General features: G+C 33.4%; 1 protein-coding gene across 4 annotated transcripts in view; it reads left to right on the forward strand.

The window, feature by feature from the left end:
• Positions 1-16,117, forward strand: part of SPATA17 (spermatogenesis associated 17) — a 212,874-nt gene that overhangs the window by 13,222 nt on the left and 183,535 nt on the right. For 3 of the 4 annotated variants that reach the window (XM_025420991.3, XM_025420990.2, XM_025420993.3), the window contains exons 2-4: positions 339-428; positions 1,557-1,638; positions 14,889-14,939. In XM_025420991.3, the coding sequence (XP_025276776.1) occupies positions 339-428; positions 1,557-1,638; positions 14,889-14,939 (223 nt within the window). The remainder of the gene's footprint in view (positions 1-338; positions 429-1,556; positions 1,639-14,888; positions 14,940-16,117) is intronic. The other variant, XM_049106949.1, reaches the window with a different exon arrangement.

Below are 16,117 nucleotides of genomic sequence, written 5' to 3' on the forward strand. Positions count from 1 at the left end.
GCTCCCTGCATGGAGCCTGCTTCTCCCTCTACCTGTGTCTCTGCCTCTCTGTCTCTCTCTGTGTGACTATCATGAATAAATAAATAAAATCTTTAAAAAAAGTAAAAAAATAAAAAAAAATAAGCTGTTGAAAGCACATGACCTCTCAGAGAAAGGTTAATTTTAAGAATATACCTTATGATTTCTGAAATGCTTTATTTACTATTTTAATTTTATTTAAAATGACATTTGAAATATATTATCATTTTGGAAGAAATTAAAGGTTAAGTTTAACAGGTTGATTTGCTTTAGAATTACATTAGTCAACTAATGAAATGCTTTAAAAAATTTCTTTTTAGTGTTGTAGATTTATTTAGGAAAAAGGAGTATGATGCAGCAGTTAAGATCCAGAGCTGGTTTCGAGGATGTCAAGTTCGGGCATATATCAGGTATATGATTTTGTCATGGAAACGTCAGATATATCATAAAAATATACTCCTTAGAAAATGTAATTTATTTATGTAGGTGCTCATTGCAAATAATCTTTTATTTTACTTATAATGAAGTTAATAAATTATATGATGTTCTTTTTAAAGAAATAACTCTTCTGGTCTTTTCTTACATATCAAAAAACTAAATTATATCAACCATATCTCCAAGTTTAAAAAAATACTCAATATCATAAATACACTTGATGAGATTCTTTTTTTCAAATTCCGTAGGTTGTGACAAATGACTAGACTTTGTTTAGTGGTGACTTTGTTTAGTGGTGAATTCACTGACTGATAAGAAAGGAAAAAACAAAACAAAACAAAAAGGAAGTTATTGCAATCTTCTACAACATGTTGATAGAGCAGATGATACCAGGATGCTGCCATCTTGGTTATCAAGGGACTAAAACTGATCTCTTTATCTTAATTGTTCTTGCTTTTTCTTCAGTGCTTAAATTTTCCTTCAGTCTCTCACAATTCTGAGCATTGTGCTGGATAAGGTAGAGGAAGAAAATGCCTAGTACATAATCATTCAGATGGTGAACTGGGGATTATACTCTATAGTTCCTTCTGTTAGGTCGTAGGACTTCCAGATTCAAGTGCGAAGATGCGGTTTCTCTGTTGGCCCCTATACAAATGAGGAACATGGTGGCAACATGTCATTAGCTTGGATAGACTGGGAAATATAAGTGGAAAAGGCGGTGTTTCTTGACCTCAGGAAGTATTTCTAAGTACTTACAGTGACTCACATCACTAGTGCCTGGCTTATTTCTCAGTGTGTTCCTTTGACTTGTTTTATAATCTTAACATTCAGAGCTATTTCCAAGAATTAGTATTGAAGAGTATTTGAAATGTAAAGATGTTTAGTCATAAGCCCTGAATGAACACTGAGTATCTCTGCCCCTTTTGCTACTTCTAGAAATGATTAATTCTATTGTAGAATGATAGCTCTGCCCTTTAAAAGTATACAAAAATTTGGATTTGATTTTGAGTTTTTGTATTGTAGAAAGATACAGTCTAAGAAGAAACTTAAGCAATAATCTGATTCAAAGAAAGCATACTAATAAAAAATTTTTTTTCACCCAGGCATTTACACAGAGTAGCAACTACTATTCAAAAATGGTGGAGAAGTTACTTAGGGAGACAACAGTATCAAGTAGTTGTGAAGGTAAATATAAAACTTATGTATGCTAGCATTTGAATTATACAATATGCTATAACTTCCTAAAGTTGTATTTACATGTCTCTGCATAACATGATTCTCTCAAGTTCATATACTTTCTTATACTAATACTATATGTTCCTAATTAATATATGTCACTTGACATATATGTTTTTAAAATCCACCAAAAGGCAAGTTTATTCTTTTAATTCAAGTAGCTAAGTAAGCCCACTGTCATGTCTGCAATAACTTTAAAGTGCTTCTCATTAATCTCATTAGTTGTTAGCATGGATTTCCTGTCTAGAACACTAATCTCTTATATCATTGACATTTCAGGCTACTTAAAAAGTAATATTTAAATTTTGAAATAATTTCAGATGCACAGAAAAGTGGTAAAATATTGTATAAAGAATTCTCATATATTTTTCACTTGAGTGAAGAAATTTGCTTTATCATTTTCTCTCTTTCTTTCTTGGTATATTTTGTTTTTGTTCTTCCTCATATATTGTTATTTACAATCATTTAAGATAAGGTTGCAGAAGTGATGCTCTTTACCTCTAAGTTTTCAGTGGGTGGTTTCTACCATAACCATATTAAAATGATCAGTATCAGTTAAATAGTTTCTGTTTAATACTATAATCTGTAGACTCTATTCACATTTCTATTCACATTGTCCCAATACTGTCACTTATTATAAAAACATCTTTTCCAAGGTACACACCCCGATTTTACATTGTACTTAATTGTTATGTTTCTTTAGTCACCTTAAATATGTTTAGTCTGTGTTTACTTTTTATGACCTTGATATTTTTGAACAGTGTAAACTATTTTTTGAATTATTTCTTAATTTTGGTTTAATTATGTTTCTTTATTGTTAGATTGAGGTTATGCATTTTTTTCAGAAATACATCTTGATACATCATTTAGGAACATGATGTCAGTTTGTCCCATGACAGCGGGTGTTAACTTGGATAATTTAAAATGGTGTCACTCACACTGCAGATTTATTTTATTTTATGAGGGGATACTTTTTTTCAAGATTTTATTTATTTACTCATTAGAGAGAGAGAACATGAGTGGAGGGAAGAAGAGGGAGAGAATCTCTAATAGACTCTGCATTGAGCCCGAAGCCTGACACGGGGCTCAGTTTCATGACCCTGAGATCATGACCTGAGCCAAAACCAAGAGTCAGATGCCTAGCCAACAGAACCTTCAGGTACCCCATGAGGGGATTATTTCAAAACTGTATATATGTATGTATATATGAATATATGTATATATATGTATATACAAGAAGATAAATCTTTCTCATCAAGTTTTGTTATAGTAGGTTTAGCATTCAATGATGACTTTAGCCAGAATCTATTGTATTTGTCAAATAGCAATTTTCTAACTCTGTCATTTCTTCTACATTTACTTGTTAGCATATCAGTATAATAAAAAGCTTTTTTTGTCCTATTTTTAAACATCATTTACATCAGTATGAACTCATGGATTCCTGTTTTATTCAATAATAAACTAGTATCACTAATTGGTTTGGTGTTCAAATTAATTTGGCCAGCAGAAGCTCCTTCAAACCAACTTTCAATAGAATCAAATTACTTAAATGGAATGATCAAAAAATTAAGTTTTTTTGTTTTGTTTTGTTTTGTTTTATGGAGTACCGAGTTATCTTTGGCCCCATTATCCATTCGTGGTTGGGGATCTATATCACTGTATAGACAAGACAATAAAGTGTGTGTATGCATGTGACATTTCATGAGTATTACTGACTTAACCTCCATTGCTGTAATTTCTACTCACAAGCCACTAGTCAAAGGTTATGAATGATTGAGACTTCTTTTTGATCAAATATGAGAGAGTATAAACATTTCAGTGATTATTGTCAAAGTATTCAAGTTGGGAATCTATATTTACTCTAATGATGCTGAAATTACTGGAAAAAATGTTCTTAAAAATTTATATAATGATCCATTCTAGGAAATTTGTTACTTTCGTGTTATAACTAAATTTGATCAAAAAGAATATCACTCATCATAATCACTAAGTTATTCTCCAATTTTGGGTCTGATTATTTTTGGAATCATGGGGGAAAAAAGATGGAGATTTTTCTTATTTAGATAGGTGCTTGACAGTTTTTAAGTTTTTGCTATTATGTACACAGGATCTCACATAAGGATCTCAAATAACATAATTGGACCTTAATAAGTAATTATTGAATGAAATTAAAATAGCTGTTACTGATTGACTATTATGATTAAAATATTGTAGTAAACATTTTACATATTTTTTGAAAGGTTTTATTTATTCATGAGAGACACAGAAAGAGAGAGACAGAGACATAGGCAGAGGGAGAAGCAGGCTACCTGCGGGGAGCCTGATGGGAGGCTCAATCCCAGGACCCAGGATCATGCCCTTAGTCAAAGGCTCAACCACTGAGCCACCAGTCGTCCCAACATTTTACATATTTAATGTATATACCAACTGAAGTCTCAAACCAGTCCTTGAATATTTTCATCATTTTATAGATGAAGAATTTTAGTGTCAGCTGTGGTTACTTCCCCAAGGATATACTGTTAGTGATATGTGAAGAAAAGTTCAAACTCAGTTTGATATGGTTCCAAAACCCTTATTTCCTGAGCTGGTAGGCAGTTGAAGTTCAGTTCAGAAGATTTCCCTCCTTTGGGTTATACAGAGGTCTATGAATTCAGCTTAAGTAGTGCTGACATAGCAGAGATCCCCATCTTTGTGGAGCCTTCATTCAGAGAAGGTCCACTGTCCTAGCCCATGTATTTGATCTCTCAAGGTCCATCCTTTGAGAACTCTGTGGCTAGTGGGCCACGTAAAGGGAATTTTTGTTAGAGTCAATATCCCGATATCCCTAATGCGACCCTGTTTCCTCCACAGCTGCCACCAAGTTTATTCCTAGAGTTTAGCCACCTCTTAGAAGCAATAGGAATGCCAAATGTGGTATTTTCTTATTTTAAAATGCTAATGCCCAGCTCTTCCCCAAACATGTGGAATCTTTGCTACTTTATTTCTCTTTCTTTGCCCACAGCTCCCCTCTTAACTTTCCTTTTTCCATTTTAAGATAATTTCTTCAAGCTCAGGTTTTAGAAAAACAAAGCCTAGTAGGGGTGAACAGTCACATGTAAGCCATTTGAAGCAAGAACACATGAAAGGACCTACTACTTTCTTGGATTGAAGGGTGGGACATGAGTTAAAGATATTTTTAAGTCTACATTAATTATCCTGTCACACACAGTAGTACACACTGTCGCACACATAGTCTGTAGTAACTATGTTTAAATCATCATTTCCCAAATTTATTCTGCATAATTTTTTGGCCTGACAGTTCTGTAGAATAATAATAATGCCATATAGTACATGATTAAGTTATAAAATGAGTGATATAAGTTAGCGATTTTAAAAGTTCAGTAGCAGAACTCTTCCTTCACTAAAATTTTAGCAAAGTTTTTAGCCCTATATATGAAACAGGTGTAAGCATTGCAGCTGTTTTGTAAGTTGAAGAAACTCAACTACTTGGACTTTCTCTGCGGCCTCTATTGTCACTTGAGCTGCCACAGCATAATTTGAAAGCCAGTGATTTAATTTGCTCATCTGGGAAAGGATCACAGAAACTGATGATATTAATTGCCTATGGGAGAAGAAAACTAGGTACTTGAGGAATAAGCATAAGAGACTTTTTAGTTCCTTGGTGGCTCAGTCAGTTGGGTGTCTGCCTTCAGCTCAAGTCATGATCTCAGGGTCCTGGATGGAACTCCACATCAGGCTCCCTGCGCAGCAAAGTCTGTTTCTCCTTTTCCGTCTGCACCCCTCCACCCCCCATTAGGCACTCCTCTCAAATAAATAAGTAAAATCTTTTTTAAAAAAGAGACTTTTTTGGGTCACCTGGATGGCTCAGTGGTTGAGCATCTGTCTTTGGCTCAGGTCATGATCCCGGGGTCGTGGGGATCCAGTCCCGCATCAGGCTCGCCTCAGAGAACCTGCTTCTGTCTTTACCTCTCTGTCTCTCTCTCTCATGAATAAATAAAATCTTTAAAAAAATTAAAAAATAAAAATAGACTTTTTAATTATAAACTCTTTTATAGCTTTTGAATTTTAAACAGTATGAATGTATTATCTGTTAAATAAATTAATTAAAAAAGTAAAGTCAAATTAGAAGGGACTCTCCCACCAAACACATGGACAGATAATAAGTGCTTAGATGGGGAGTTAATGTTATCTCCAAAGATCAAAAAAAAAAAAAAAGAGAGAGAGAGAGAAGAACTGACACTCAGAGGATCAGTAGGTGAAAGACTGGGGAGAGGGAAGGACATTACAATTAGGAACAGCATGAATGAGGTTTTGAAATTGGGAATGAGCATAGTGTGATGGGAGACAGGACAAATGTTGATCTGACTGGCACAGAGAGTTTGAGGAGTAGCAGATGGTTGGTCAGGAGTTGACTGTGATCTTTATAGTTTCCTACATTTTAAAAGGAATTTCTTGTTTAAAAACTTTTTATATCTATTATTTCATATTTTCTAGCAATAATCTGTCAAGTAGAAAGTGTACATATTATTTTAATTTTGTAGAGAGAGAAATGAGGTCTCAGGAAGATTCAGTGATTCGCCTTAAGTTCTTAGCTCCTAATCCATATAGACCAACATGCTAACTATTTATTAAAAATCTTCTCTGCGTGTCTTTTAGGTACCCCAAACCTGTTCCTTCTTATATATTCCTTTATTCATATACATGGTACAACCATTCAACCAGGAATCCAGTCATCCTAGACTCTCTACTATCTCCTTCTCCCTACCCTTTATCTGCTATCAGCCATCAAACACTTTCCATTTCCCCTCATGAAAGTCTCTTGACTTCAGTCTAAACATCATCATTTTACTCCTATGCCTATGGTACTTGCCATGGCGTGCAATATAAAGTATACACTTTTACATGACATGTCAGGGTTTTTCATAGTGTCTTGATTGCTTCTTATCTAACCTGACTTCTTGCTACACCTGTATAAAATATACTTTGGACACGTGAAATCATTTGCCATTGCCAAAATATGCAGTGTCCTACAGGATTTTTGCAAATGCACTTTACCTTACCTGGAATGCCCTTCCTCCTTCACTGTGACCTGACTCCCATTGGTCCAAATCCTACTTGATATCCCAGACTTAAACATTGACCTTACCTGATCTGAAGCTGAGTGTAGAATGGGGGGAGACTGCAGATGTCAGGTATGCTTCACTAGCTTTGTTCATGTAGGCCTTTGTACCACTGTGATACATTTGTTTATCTACATTTCTTATTTGACTGGGAGCTCCTGAATGGCAGTGACTGTTCAATTTACTATATCTCAAATATATCATATTAAATGTCACATAGAAAGCCTGCAGAAATTTTTGCTAATAAATTACATGATTCACAGGGATATATGTTGGAAGACTTTTGCTATGGTCAACATAACTGGTGATTGTATCAATATGTGCCAAAAATATTCACTATGCCCTTCTTCATAAAAAAATGATTTTTTCTCATCTTATTGATTTGGGATAAGCCATGTGTTGTGAACAGATGGGACATATGTGACACTCAAGATGAAGGTTTAGAAGTTTCTCTTTCCTCCTGGCATAAGAATGGCACACCTTAGTCTTGGGCTGTTGTTCCTTCATCCTTGGGGTTAAGATGAAGAGATGGAGAGCATAGATAGCTACAGGGAACCCTAGCTTACACATGTGAGTGAGAAACTTTTTATTTTGTAAGCTACTAAGATAACTGCATTTTTAGCTCAGCAAACCTGATTAATGGTTATAATGATAACAAAAGCATGCATGTTTATGAGAAATGTTCCGAATGGGGCATTCAGTGAAGCTTACAAAAAAAAAGATGTTTTGAGCTTTTTGAGTTTGTGATGATGTTAGGACACCTCCATGTGGTGGTATCTTGTAAGGCGATTTTGCAGAGTCTCTTCAGAGTGGCTGGCATATAATAATTAACACTCTTATGTTATGAAAAGATGAAAGTGAACTATTGAATGGAAGTTTAGTTTGAGAATCAGCTGGAGACAAAGATTTTAGAAACATCATTGCAAGATGACAGGATTTCCTACCTGATGAAAAAGAAAATATATATATATATATATATATATATATATATATATATATATATCTCAAGAGTAGAGCAGAGGTCCAAGAATTGAAGCTTGTGGAACACAATAGGTAGGATTTAGGCAGAGGAAAGGGAATTTTAGACAGATGATAGCTAGAAAAGCAGATATACAATATCACAGTAACTAGAGGAAAGAACTGCTACCAAATTTGGCATCTTCAACAGTCTCAGATGTGGCAAAGGTCACACAGAAAGTGAACTGTGAAAAGACAGATCCTAGGATCTCCTTAGATAGGTTCAGTAGTTTTAGATAGCCTCACAAAATTCTATTAACTAAATTATTTCTATCCAGGTTTTAAATATTTTAATAGTGACACTAGCTGGCTTATCCAGTCCTAAAGGATCATGGGTTCTCCACTACAGTGCCTTCATTAACTCACAATAATCAATCATTTCCAGTTTTCTTTTGTGAATTGACTCTTGCTTCCTTGATGACTATTGTTTTTGCTTCTTTTTATTCTCAACCTCCATTTATGGCCTTTCTGCTGACTTCTAGGCTGCTGTGTCTGGCAACATAACCCAAATTTGTCCATCTTATGAATAATTAAATAATTAATTAATTAATGATTGATTTAGAGTTGTTGATTCACAACCTTGAAATTCTTTTCCTGTTACTGAAAATTGTTGGTTATCTGATATGTGTGCTCAGTGCACATGTGTTTCATACCTGCCAAGCTCTTTGCTCTAACTTTACCACAACTTGCTCTTCCTACTGGATACTCAAATGGGCCTACTGTTTTGGGAGATTTCTTGTTGTTGTTTTAAGATTTATTCATTTATTTTAGAGAGGCAGGGGGCTGGGAGAGGAGAATGAGAAGTGGGGAGGGGCAGAAGGTTGAGGGAGAGACAAATTTCAGCAGATTCCACACTCAGTGTGGAACCCAAAGTGGGGCTTGATTCGATTCCAGGACCCTGAGTTAACAACCTGAGCCAAAACCAAGAGTCAAAAAAAAAAAAAAAAAAAAAAAAAAAGGCAAAACCAAGAGCCAGACACTCAACCAACTACGCCACCCAGACACCCCTGGACCTTTTTCTTTTCAACTGTATTGTGTTTTATGTGGCTTGTCCATACTGCTCTCTGCTTTATTTTATAAATGGTAAGGTGAAAATAGTCATTCTTAGGTGACAGTACCTGAAAAATACTGAAATATTTTTTTACTCATGTCATTTTGAGCACTAGCATTTTGTTATCTAAGTGAATTCATCACTATAATCTATAACAGGATAGCTGCATGCATCTTGTTATCCTTTTAAATTTCCTTTTCTTTTCTTATATTTTATCATTATGTAATTTACTTTCTGTTTAATATCAAATACACTGCTTTTTTAATCACAAGACTCTGAGAGCAGTAAAGTATAAACACTACCCTAATATACATGATTCATTCTATATGTATTATTATTAAAACATATATGTGTATATACATATAATTATATAATTATACTCCCAAACAGCTCAATGTCTTGTTTTCAAATGGAGATCATTCAGTGAATAACATTTGTATGGCAACCACATTAACAGAATTTAATTAAAGCTTTTTCCTTGAATGTGAATAGTCTATGGTAGAAATATTTCATTTACTAAGACACTTATTTAAAAAAAAATTATTCTTCAGATTCTGAATAGTCTATATTGCTGAAAATCAAAGCTCACAATATTTATATAATGCTTATCATTTTATTACTTCTTAAGTTTTTGTATTAGATTAATATTTGAAAGAGTAACAATGGAAAGAAATTTTATTCACTTTAAGTGGAACAAAGGATGCCATCTATAAAATTTCTTTATATCTTGTTATGATAAATACCAGCAGGTTTTTTTAACGTACAGTAAAAATATATAAAATATTGGTTACTAACTTTAAAACCAATAAGATTGATATGGTTACTTCTATAGACATTTTTATTACTCTAAATTAGGTAAATAAAATTATCTCTTCGGTAGTTGAGAAAATGCCCAAGTCTTCTTATACATTTCTTTACAGGACTTCTAAATCAGTTATAAGTTAATAAGGCAACATTTATCACCCTTTAGCATCAGAGCAGAAAATTGAAATGTATTTTTTCCCTTTAGAGTCTTACAGTTTAGTTAAATACTAAAGGCTAGATACTAAAGATTCTGACATGCTAGTATTAATTTAAAATTATTAATATATGTTCATAATACATATGAAATGAATTTAGATTTGATTCTCTTGCTTTTAAAGATTACATTATTAATAACTGTAAGAAATAATAAAATTGGCTTTTAATTTTGTGTGTGTGGGGAAAAAAAGGGTCTTTTAAAAATCAGCTGTTGATAATGAACATATTCGTATCAGTTGCCAACAAACAAGGCAAAGCATATGCACAAAATACTCACGATTATTTGATAATAAATCATTTTAATGATTATACTCAAAATTATGAAATGAGGATAGCACTGATGTGGAAAATAACAAAGGCTCATGCTCATCAGATCTGTTATCCATATGTGCATGGCTTCTGAAGGTTCCATTGTCATCACTTTAATGCAAATATTTTCTTTGTACTGCCCAATCTAACAAAGCCAGCTGATTTGGTCGAGTTTATATAGATAGATGTGTTACTCAAAATCATTATGAATATATATTGCTTTAAGTGTTCTGTTTTTTGAGGAGCAGAGGAAGAAAGAGAAAGAGAGAGAGAAAAACCAAACAGCAGACTAAACTATAGAGAACAAACTGATGGTTACCAGAGAGGAGGTGGGTAGTGGGAAATAGGTGATGGGGATTCAAGAGTACCCTTAGTGTGGTGTAGAATTGTTAAATCACTATATTGTACCTTGAAATTGATAGAACACTGTATGTTAAGTATGCCAGAATTAAAATAAAGCATTTAATGAAAAGTTTTTTTTTAAAGTGTGCTTTTGAAAATAATTGGCAATTTCCTCCTTGAAACTCATCTTTTTTTGTTTTCAACCTAAATAATCAATAATAAAGGAAATATTAAATCATTTATGGTGCATTCATGTAGCAAAATACCATGTAGCCATTGTATATAAAAATATGTGAAGAAGGAACTTAAAAATGGGGAATAAGAAATATCTGTATTAAATCTATCTCAGTCAGATAGAAAAACTTTCAAGAGAAGTTAAACCACCAGGGTTTAGGAGAGAAATTTGCATTATGAGTTTAGACTTAAGAGGAGAAACATTTCTAGTTCATAAGTTCTGGAACATGGCTATGGTAATGGAAGGCTATAGGTCTTTGGGACTGAGAAAAGCAGCAGTTGTGGGATTTAGTGATTAAATATATCATCTACATGAATTTGAAAGGTTGCAGGATAATGGCAGGAGCTGTGATGAAGAGTTAGACCATTAGCTTGATGTCAAAATCTTTATAGCATATGATTGGAGCAAGTCAGGGATCGGACACCTGAAGTATGACAACACCAAAAGAGATAGAGAGTCTTAAATGTGGAAAGCTGGAGGTTCAAGAGTAAGGTTTCTTGTTCTTATGGTTTGTTGTTGTTGTCCTTTTCAAAGGAATACTTCTTACTAGTTTGAAATGGTTTGAAAACATGCTTTGGAACTAGAAGAATGCCAGTTTCTTCTGGTTGATAGTACTTGGAGTAGGAGAGAAAAGATAGTTTCTCCTATAAGTGTTTGCAAGAAAAATAGGAAAGATAAGGTTTGGAGAGACGGAAAAGAATGGTAAAACATTTCCAGGAAGGGGAATAATATGGACATGGAGGTGAAGAATAAAAATAGTAATTTGATCAGATTGAGCTTTAAAGGAATGGAGCGGTGAGAGATAATTGGGGAGAAAATTGGGATCTGATTTTGGTAAGCTTTGAATATCACTTGACCTCTAAGAGAGTGGTTCTCATTTATCCCCAACTATCATCCCATTATAACTCACCTGATAGGAAGAAAAAAGAAAGAAACAAATAAACTCAAAATATGAAACATGCCTCTATCAGTAATCATGGTCAATCCCACTGAATAGCAGCCCTGTCTAAAAGATTCACATGTATACAAACCACCCAGAAAATTATGATTTTTAAAAAAATACATCCTCCAAGAAACATTTCAGAAGCCTTGTAAAAATCCAGGCAGTTGCTGTGGCAAAAGCCATACAGCTAACAAACGGTTGATTTAGTGTTCAAACGCTGTTTTTCATTTCCTGCCCTATCTATTGTAAGTGTGACATATCAATTCTGTTTATCCTTCTTTCTCTCTTTCTTCTCCCCTCCCTCTCTCTTTCCCTTTCTTTATTTATTCAACAAACATTTGGGGAAACATCTATAATTGACAATCATATTTTCATTACAGTGAAACTCATCATTTATGCTTGAATTTCAGTCCAGATTTTTAGTCTTAGTAAACTTAGTATTTTATGATAAAATGGGAAATGAATAAATAGAAAAATTTTAAGAATTCTGTCTGTTGAGAAATTACAATAGCTTGTCATTGTTGGATATACTATTAGTATTTAGTAGCTAGAATATGCTTTGTTTATCCAACTCCATGGAATAGAAAAAAAAACACATTTTGGGGACAGAATTCTAGCCAATAATATTAAGAACAAGAGCTTTTATATGATTTATATTAACTCCTCATGTAAGCAAAAAGACACATTAATAAAGCATCATTACTTAGAATGGGAATAAAAAGACTTAGTTGAAAGAAATTTTGTAAGATTTTAAAGTGTCTAGATGTGTCTCAAAAATAGCTTATGAAAATGAACAATTCATATTCACAAATGATTTTTTAGTGTTTTTAAAATCATAAAATTGGGATCCCTGGGTGGCGCAGCGGTTTGGCACCTGCCTTTGGCCCAGGGCGCGATCCTGGAGACCCTGGATCAAATCCCACGTCGGGCTCCCGGTGCATGGAGCCTGCTTCTCCCTCTACCTGTGTCTCTGCCTCTCTCTCTCTCTCTCTCTGTGACTATCATAAATAAAAATTAAAAAAATAAAATAAAATCATAAAATGCACATACCGTAAAATATACCATATTAACCATTTTTAATTGTAGGATTATTCAGTGGTGTTAGGTACATTTACATTTTTATGCAACTATCAACACTACCTATCTCCAAAATTTCTCCTCCATCTCAAATGGAAACTCTACCCATTTAACAAAAGTTCCCTCTTTCCTCTAGTCCCTGGTAACTGCTATTCTTTCTATCACTGTGAATTGGACTATTTAAGATACCTCGTATAAGTGGGATCATGCAATATTTTTCACATAAGTATATTTTTGTTACTTTCCAAAACAAATTCAATATCAAATAGTGGTTCACTTGAGAATGATACACTGGAATCAAAGTGCTGTTCTACCTTTTAGCTGTAAAACTCAGAATCCGTTCACTTAAAAGCTAGGTCTCTCTCTTCTCCGTCTTCAGAATGAATTTTAACCTCTTACATTTTGGAATTTTACTGTTAAATTACATACTTTTAGCTACAAAATGTATAACAGTCCTTTTATAATCACCATCAACTGTGTCCCAAGCATCTTAAATATTTTATCTCATTTTAATCTTCACCCAAACTCCATGAAGTATGTACTGTTCCATTTTGTGAGCATGGAAGTCAAGACTGGCAGGTGTTAAGTAATTTGTTCCAAGCCACACAGCTGGTAAAAGCAACATCAGGACCTGTACTCAGATCTGTGGCTTGAAAGCTCTCACTTGGTGCTGCTTACTGAATAGCAACATAATAAAGATAAGAAACACTGCCTCTTTCAGATCCCAAACTTTTTAGATAGGTAATTTTTAATATGTTTCTCCTGTATAAAGCCATTTAATTGTTGTATCTGCGTCAATATGACTTGAAGAAGTACGGTATTAAAGTAAATCTTTTAAATTCACCTCAAATGCCAAGAATTATGCCTTGCTTGCTATGACGAAGAAAGAATTTAGAATGAAGTAACGTCATTGTGTTCATTTGTAAATAACATATTGCAGCCAACTGTTTCTTAATTGCTCAGACTGTTGATAAATAATCCAGCCCTGCTGCTCTCTACAGACAATTTGCTTTGGATCAGACCAGGCAATTCAAACAATCCTAATTACAGTGAAGCCCTTTTATATGAATTTCTGCTTGTTGCAGGGAAGAAAACCCCTATGTAAAAGGTTAAGGCACTTACTTCTGATTTTTGCCTGAAACATAGCACCTATTACCTAAACTCAAGTTATATTAGTAGAGCGAATTTCAATTGAGTAAAAATGGATAAAGTAATATTTTGTATTAAAATGTATATTTCATTGCATTTACTCTTTATTGTACTGTCGTGGATTATGTTAATTTTATGTTTTTAATTAAAAGATATAACAGATGTCGAAACTTCATTTAAAGCAATATTTTCCTTGAAATAAGCTATGTTGCTAAGTGATTATGTAGTGTAACAGAGATTTGTATGTTAATAGACAAATGTGTCTATACTAGAAAGAAACTAAGACCTTAGGAAGTCTTCACTATATCAGGGGATTTGCTGTAACATGATATCATTGTATTTATGATTTTATGGTGTTAAAATGAATATTAAATGAAACAAAATTCCCAAGGATTACTCAGGAAGCAGCTAAGTACATAACATTTTGTACAGATGGTTGGAAGGCACAATTTTGCTCCATCACTGCATCCATATCCTTGAACGATTTCGACTGAAGACAGCATTTCTTTGAATTTTTCATTAAACCAGACGTCTTGAAATATGAATTCCTTTTATGTTTCTGTGAGTTTTGGCTAAAAGAACCCCAGTGAATAAATCATGCAATACTACGTGTCACCAGCACTTGTGAATATTTCTGCTTTGTTATTCTATTCTCAGTAGAGCACCATTGATTATCAAACTCAGCGGAGAGCATTTTATGATCATATATCTCCATTAGCTCCTAGTTTGACTACCATAGATTTTTCTGGTTAAGCCTGCATTATGTATTAGGAAGCCTATCTCTTCAATACAAAGTTTGATTTCATTTTTCTAAGCCTAGAACTCTTATTATGTATTATGTATAAAGATTCTTATCTTTTATATGTAAAAATAGGCTGCACTGTCTTTGTGTAACTGAACTATATGCCATCTTTTTTTTTTTTTTCTGATTCACAGTTAGCATCTTGTGCTATGAAGATGAATCTCTACAACGCAATGGCTGTCAGGGTAAATATTTCTTCACTTGTTAAACAAATGAAAAGTCAATTGTGCCCTGAATTCGCTTTTAATAAAATGAGCAAGCCAGAATAATGCAAATTTGATTGATATGCTAATGGTTAGAGAGAAAAGAGTACATAGTTAAAAAGTTAGTTCTACTAAATAATCTTGGCAGTATTAAAAATTAGAGTAAAATGTAAAACATGTAATTATCAGTGCTTATGTTTTAGAATGTTAAATATCTCTGAGCCATAACTAGACAAAAACCGTAAATATTAATGAAGCAATGTATTAGTTTCCATATGTCATATAGAATATTGTGATAAATAGATGAACATGGTTCTGGAATATAAGATGCCAGCCCAATACAAATCAATTAGAAATTATTCATATGATTTAGCAGTAATAAAGGCAGTTTCCACCTTAGAAGTTTTATTTCTATCATCTCTATGTTCATTTTTATGTGTTATTTTCCTAATGGAAAGCTGAGTCTAGTGATTATGGGGCTGGTTGGTTTCTGCACTGATTTTGGGAATGGGCACAATAAGATTATTTATCTTGTCTCAGACAGTATGATAATAGCTTAATTGTAGAGCTATCATAAATGGAGAAATTACTTTGGCGAATTTCATTAATGTTCTTAAAACTTATGTTGCCTTATATTCTCTTTCATTCATCTATTAGTTCTTACTTCCACTAATAATAGATTTTATTTTGGGTGAAGCAAGGTAGTAAAATACCTTCTGAAAGTCCTGTACTGAACTATGGCAGGTAAATCACATTATTTTGATTATTTATATTGCTTTGAGAAGGGTGCTTTTCACAGTTACGGGTGTGCATGGAGTCCCTATCCCAAGGAATGGTCTCCTTTTCTTTTCTTTTTTCTTTTCTTTCTTTTCTTTTCTTTTCTTTTCTTTTCTTTTCTTTTCTTTTCTTTTCTTTTCTTTCTTTTCTTTTCTTTTCTTTTCTTTTCTTTCTTTTCTTTTCTTTTCTTTTCTTTTCTTTCTTTTCTTTTCTTTTTTCTTTTCTTTTTCTTTTCTTTTCTTTTCTTTTCTTTTCTTTTCTTTCCTTTCTTTTCTTTTCTTCTTTTCTTTTCTTTTTTCTTTCAGATTTTATGTATTTATTTGAGAGAGAGGAAGATAGAGCATGAGAGGGACAGAGGGACTGAGAAGCAGACTCCCCAGTGA

The sequence above is a fragment of the Canis lupus genome, chromosome 38 (assembly GCF_003254725.2).
Source record: "Canis lupus dingo isolate Sandy chromosome 38, ASM325472v2, whole genome shotgun sequence".
In the NCBI taxonomy this organism is placed as follows: Eukaryota; Metazoa; Chordata; class Mammalia; order Carnivora; family Canidae; genus Canis; species Canis lupus.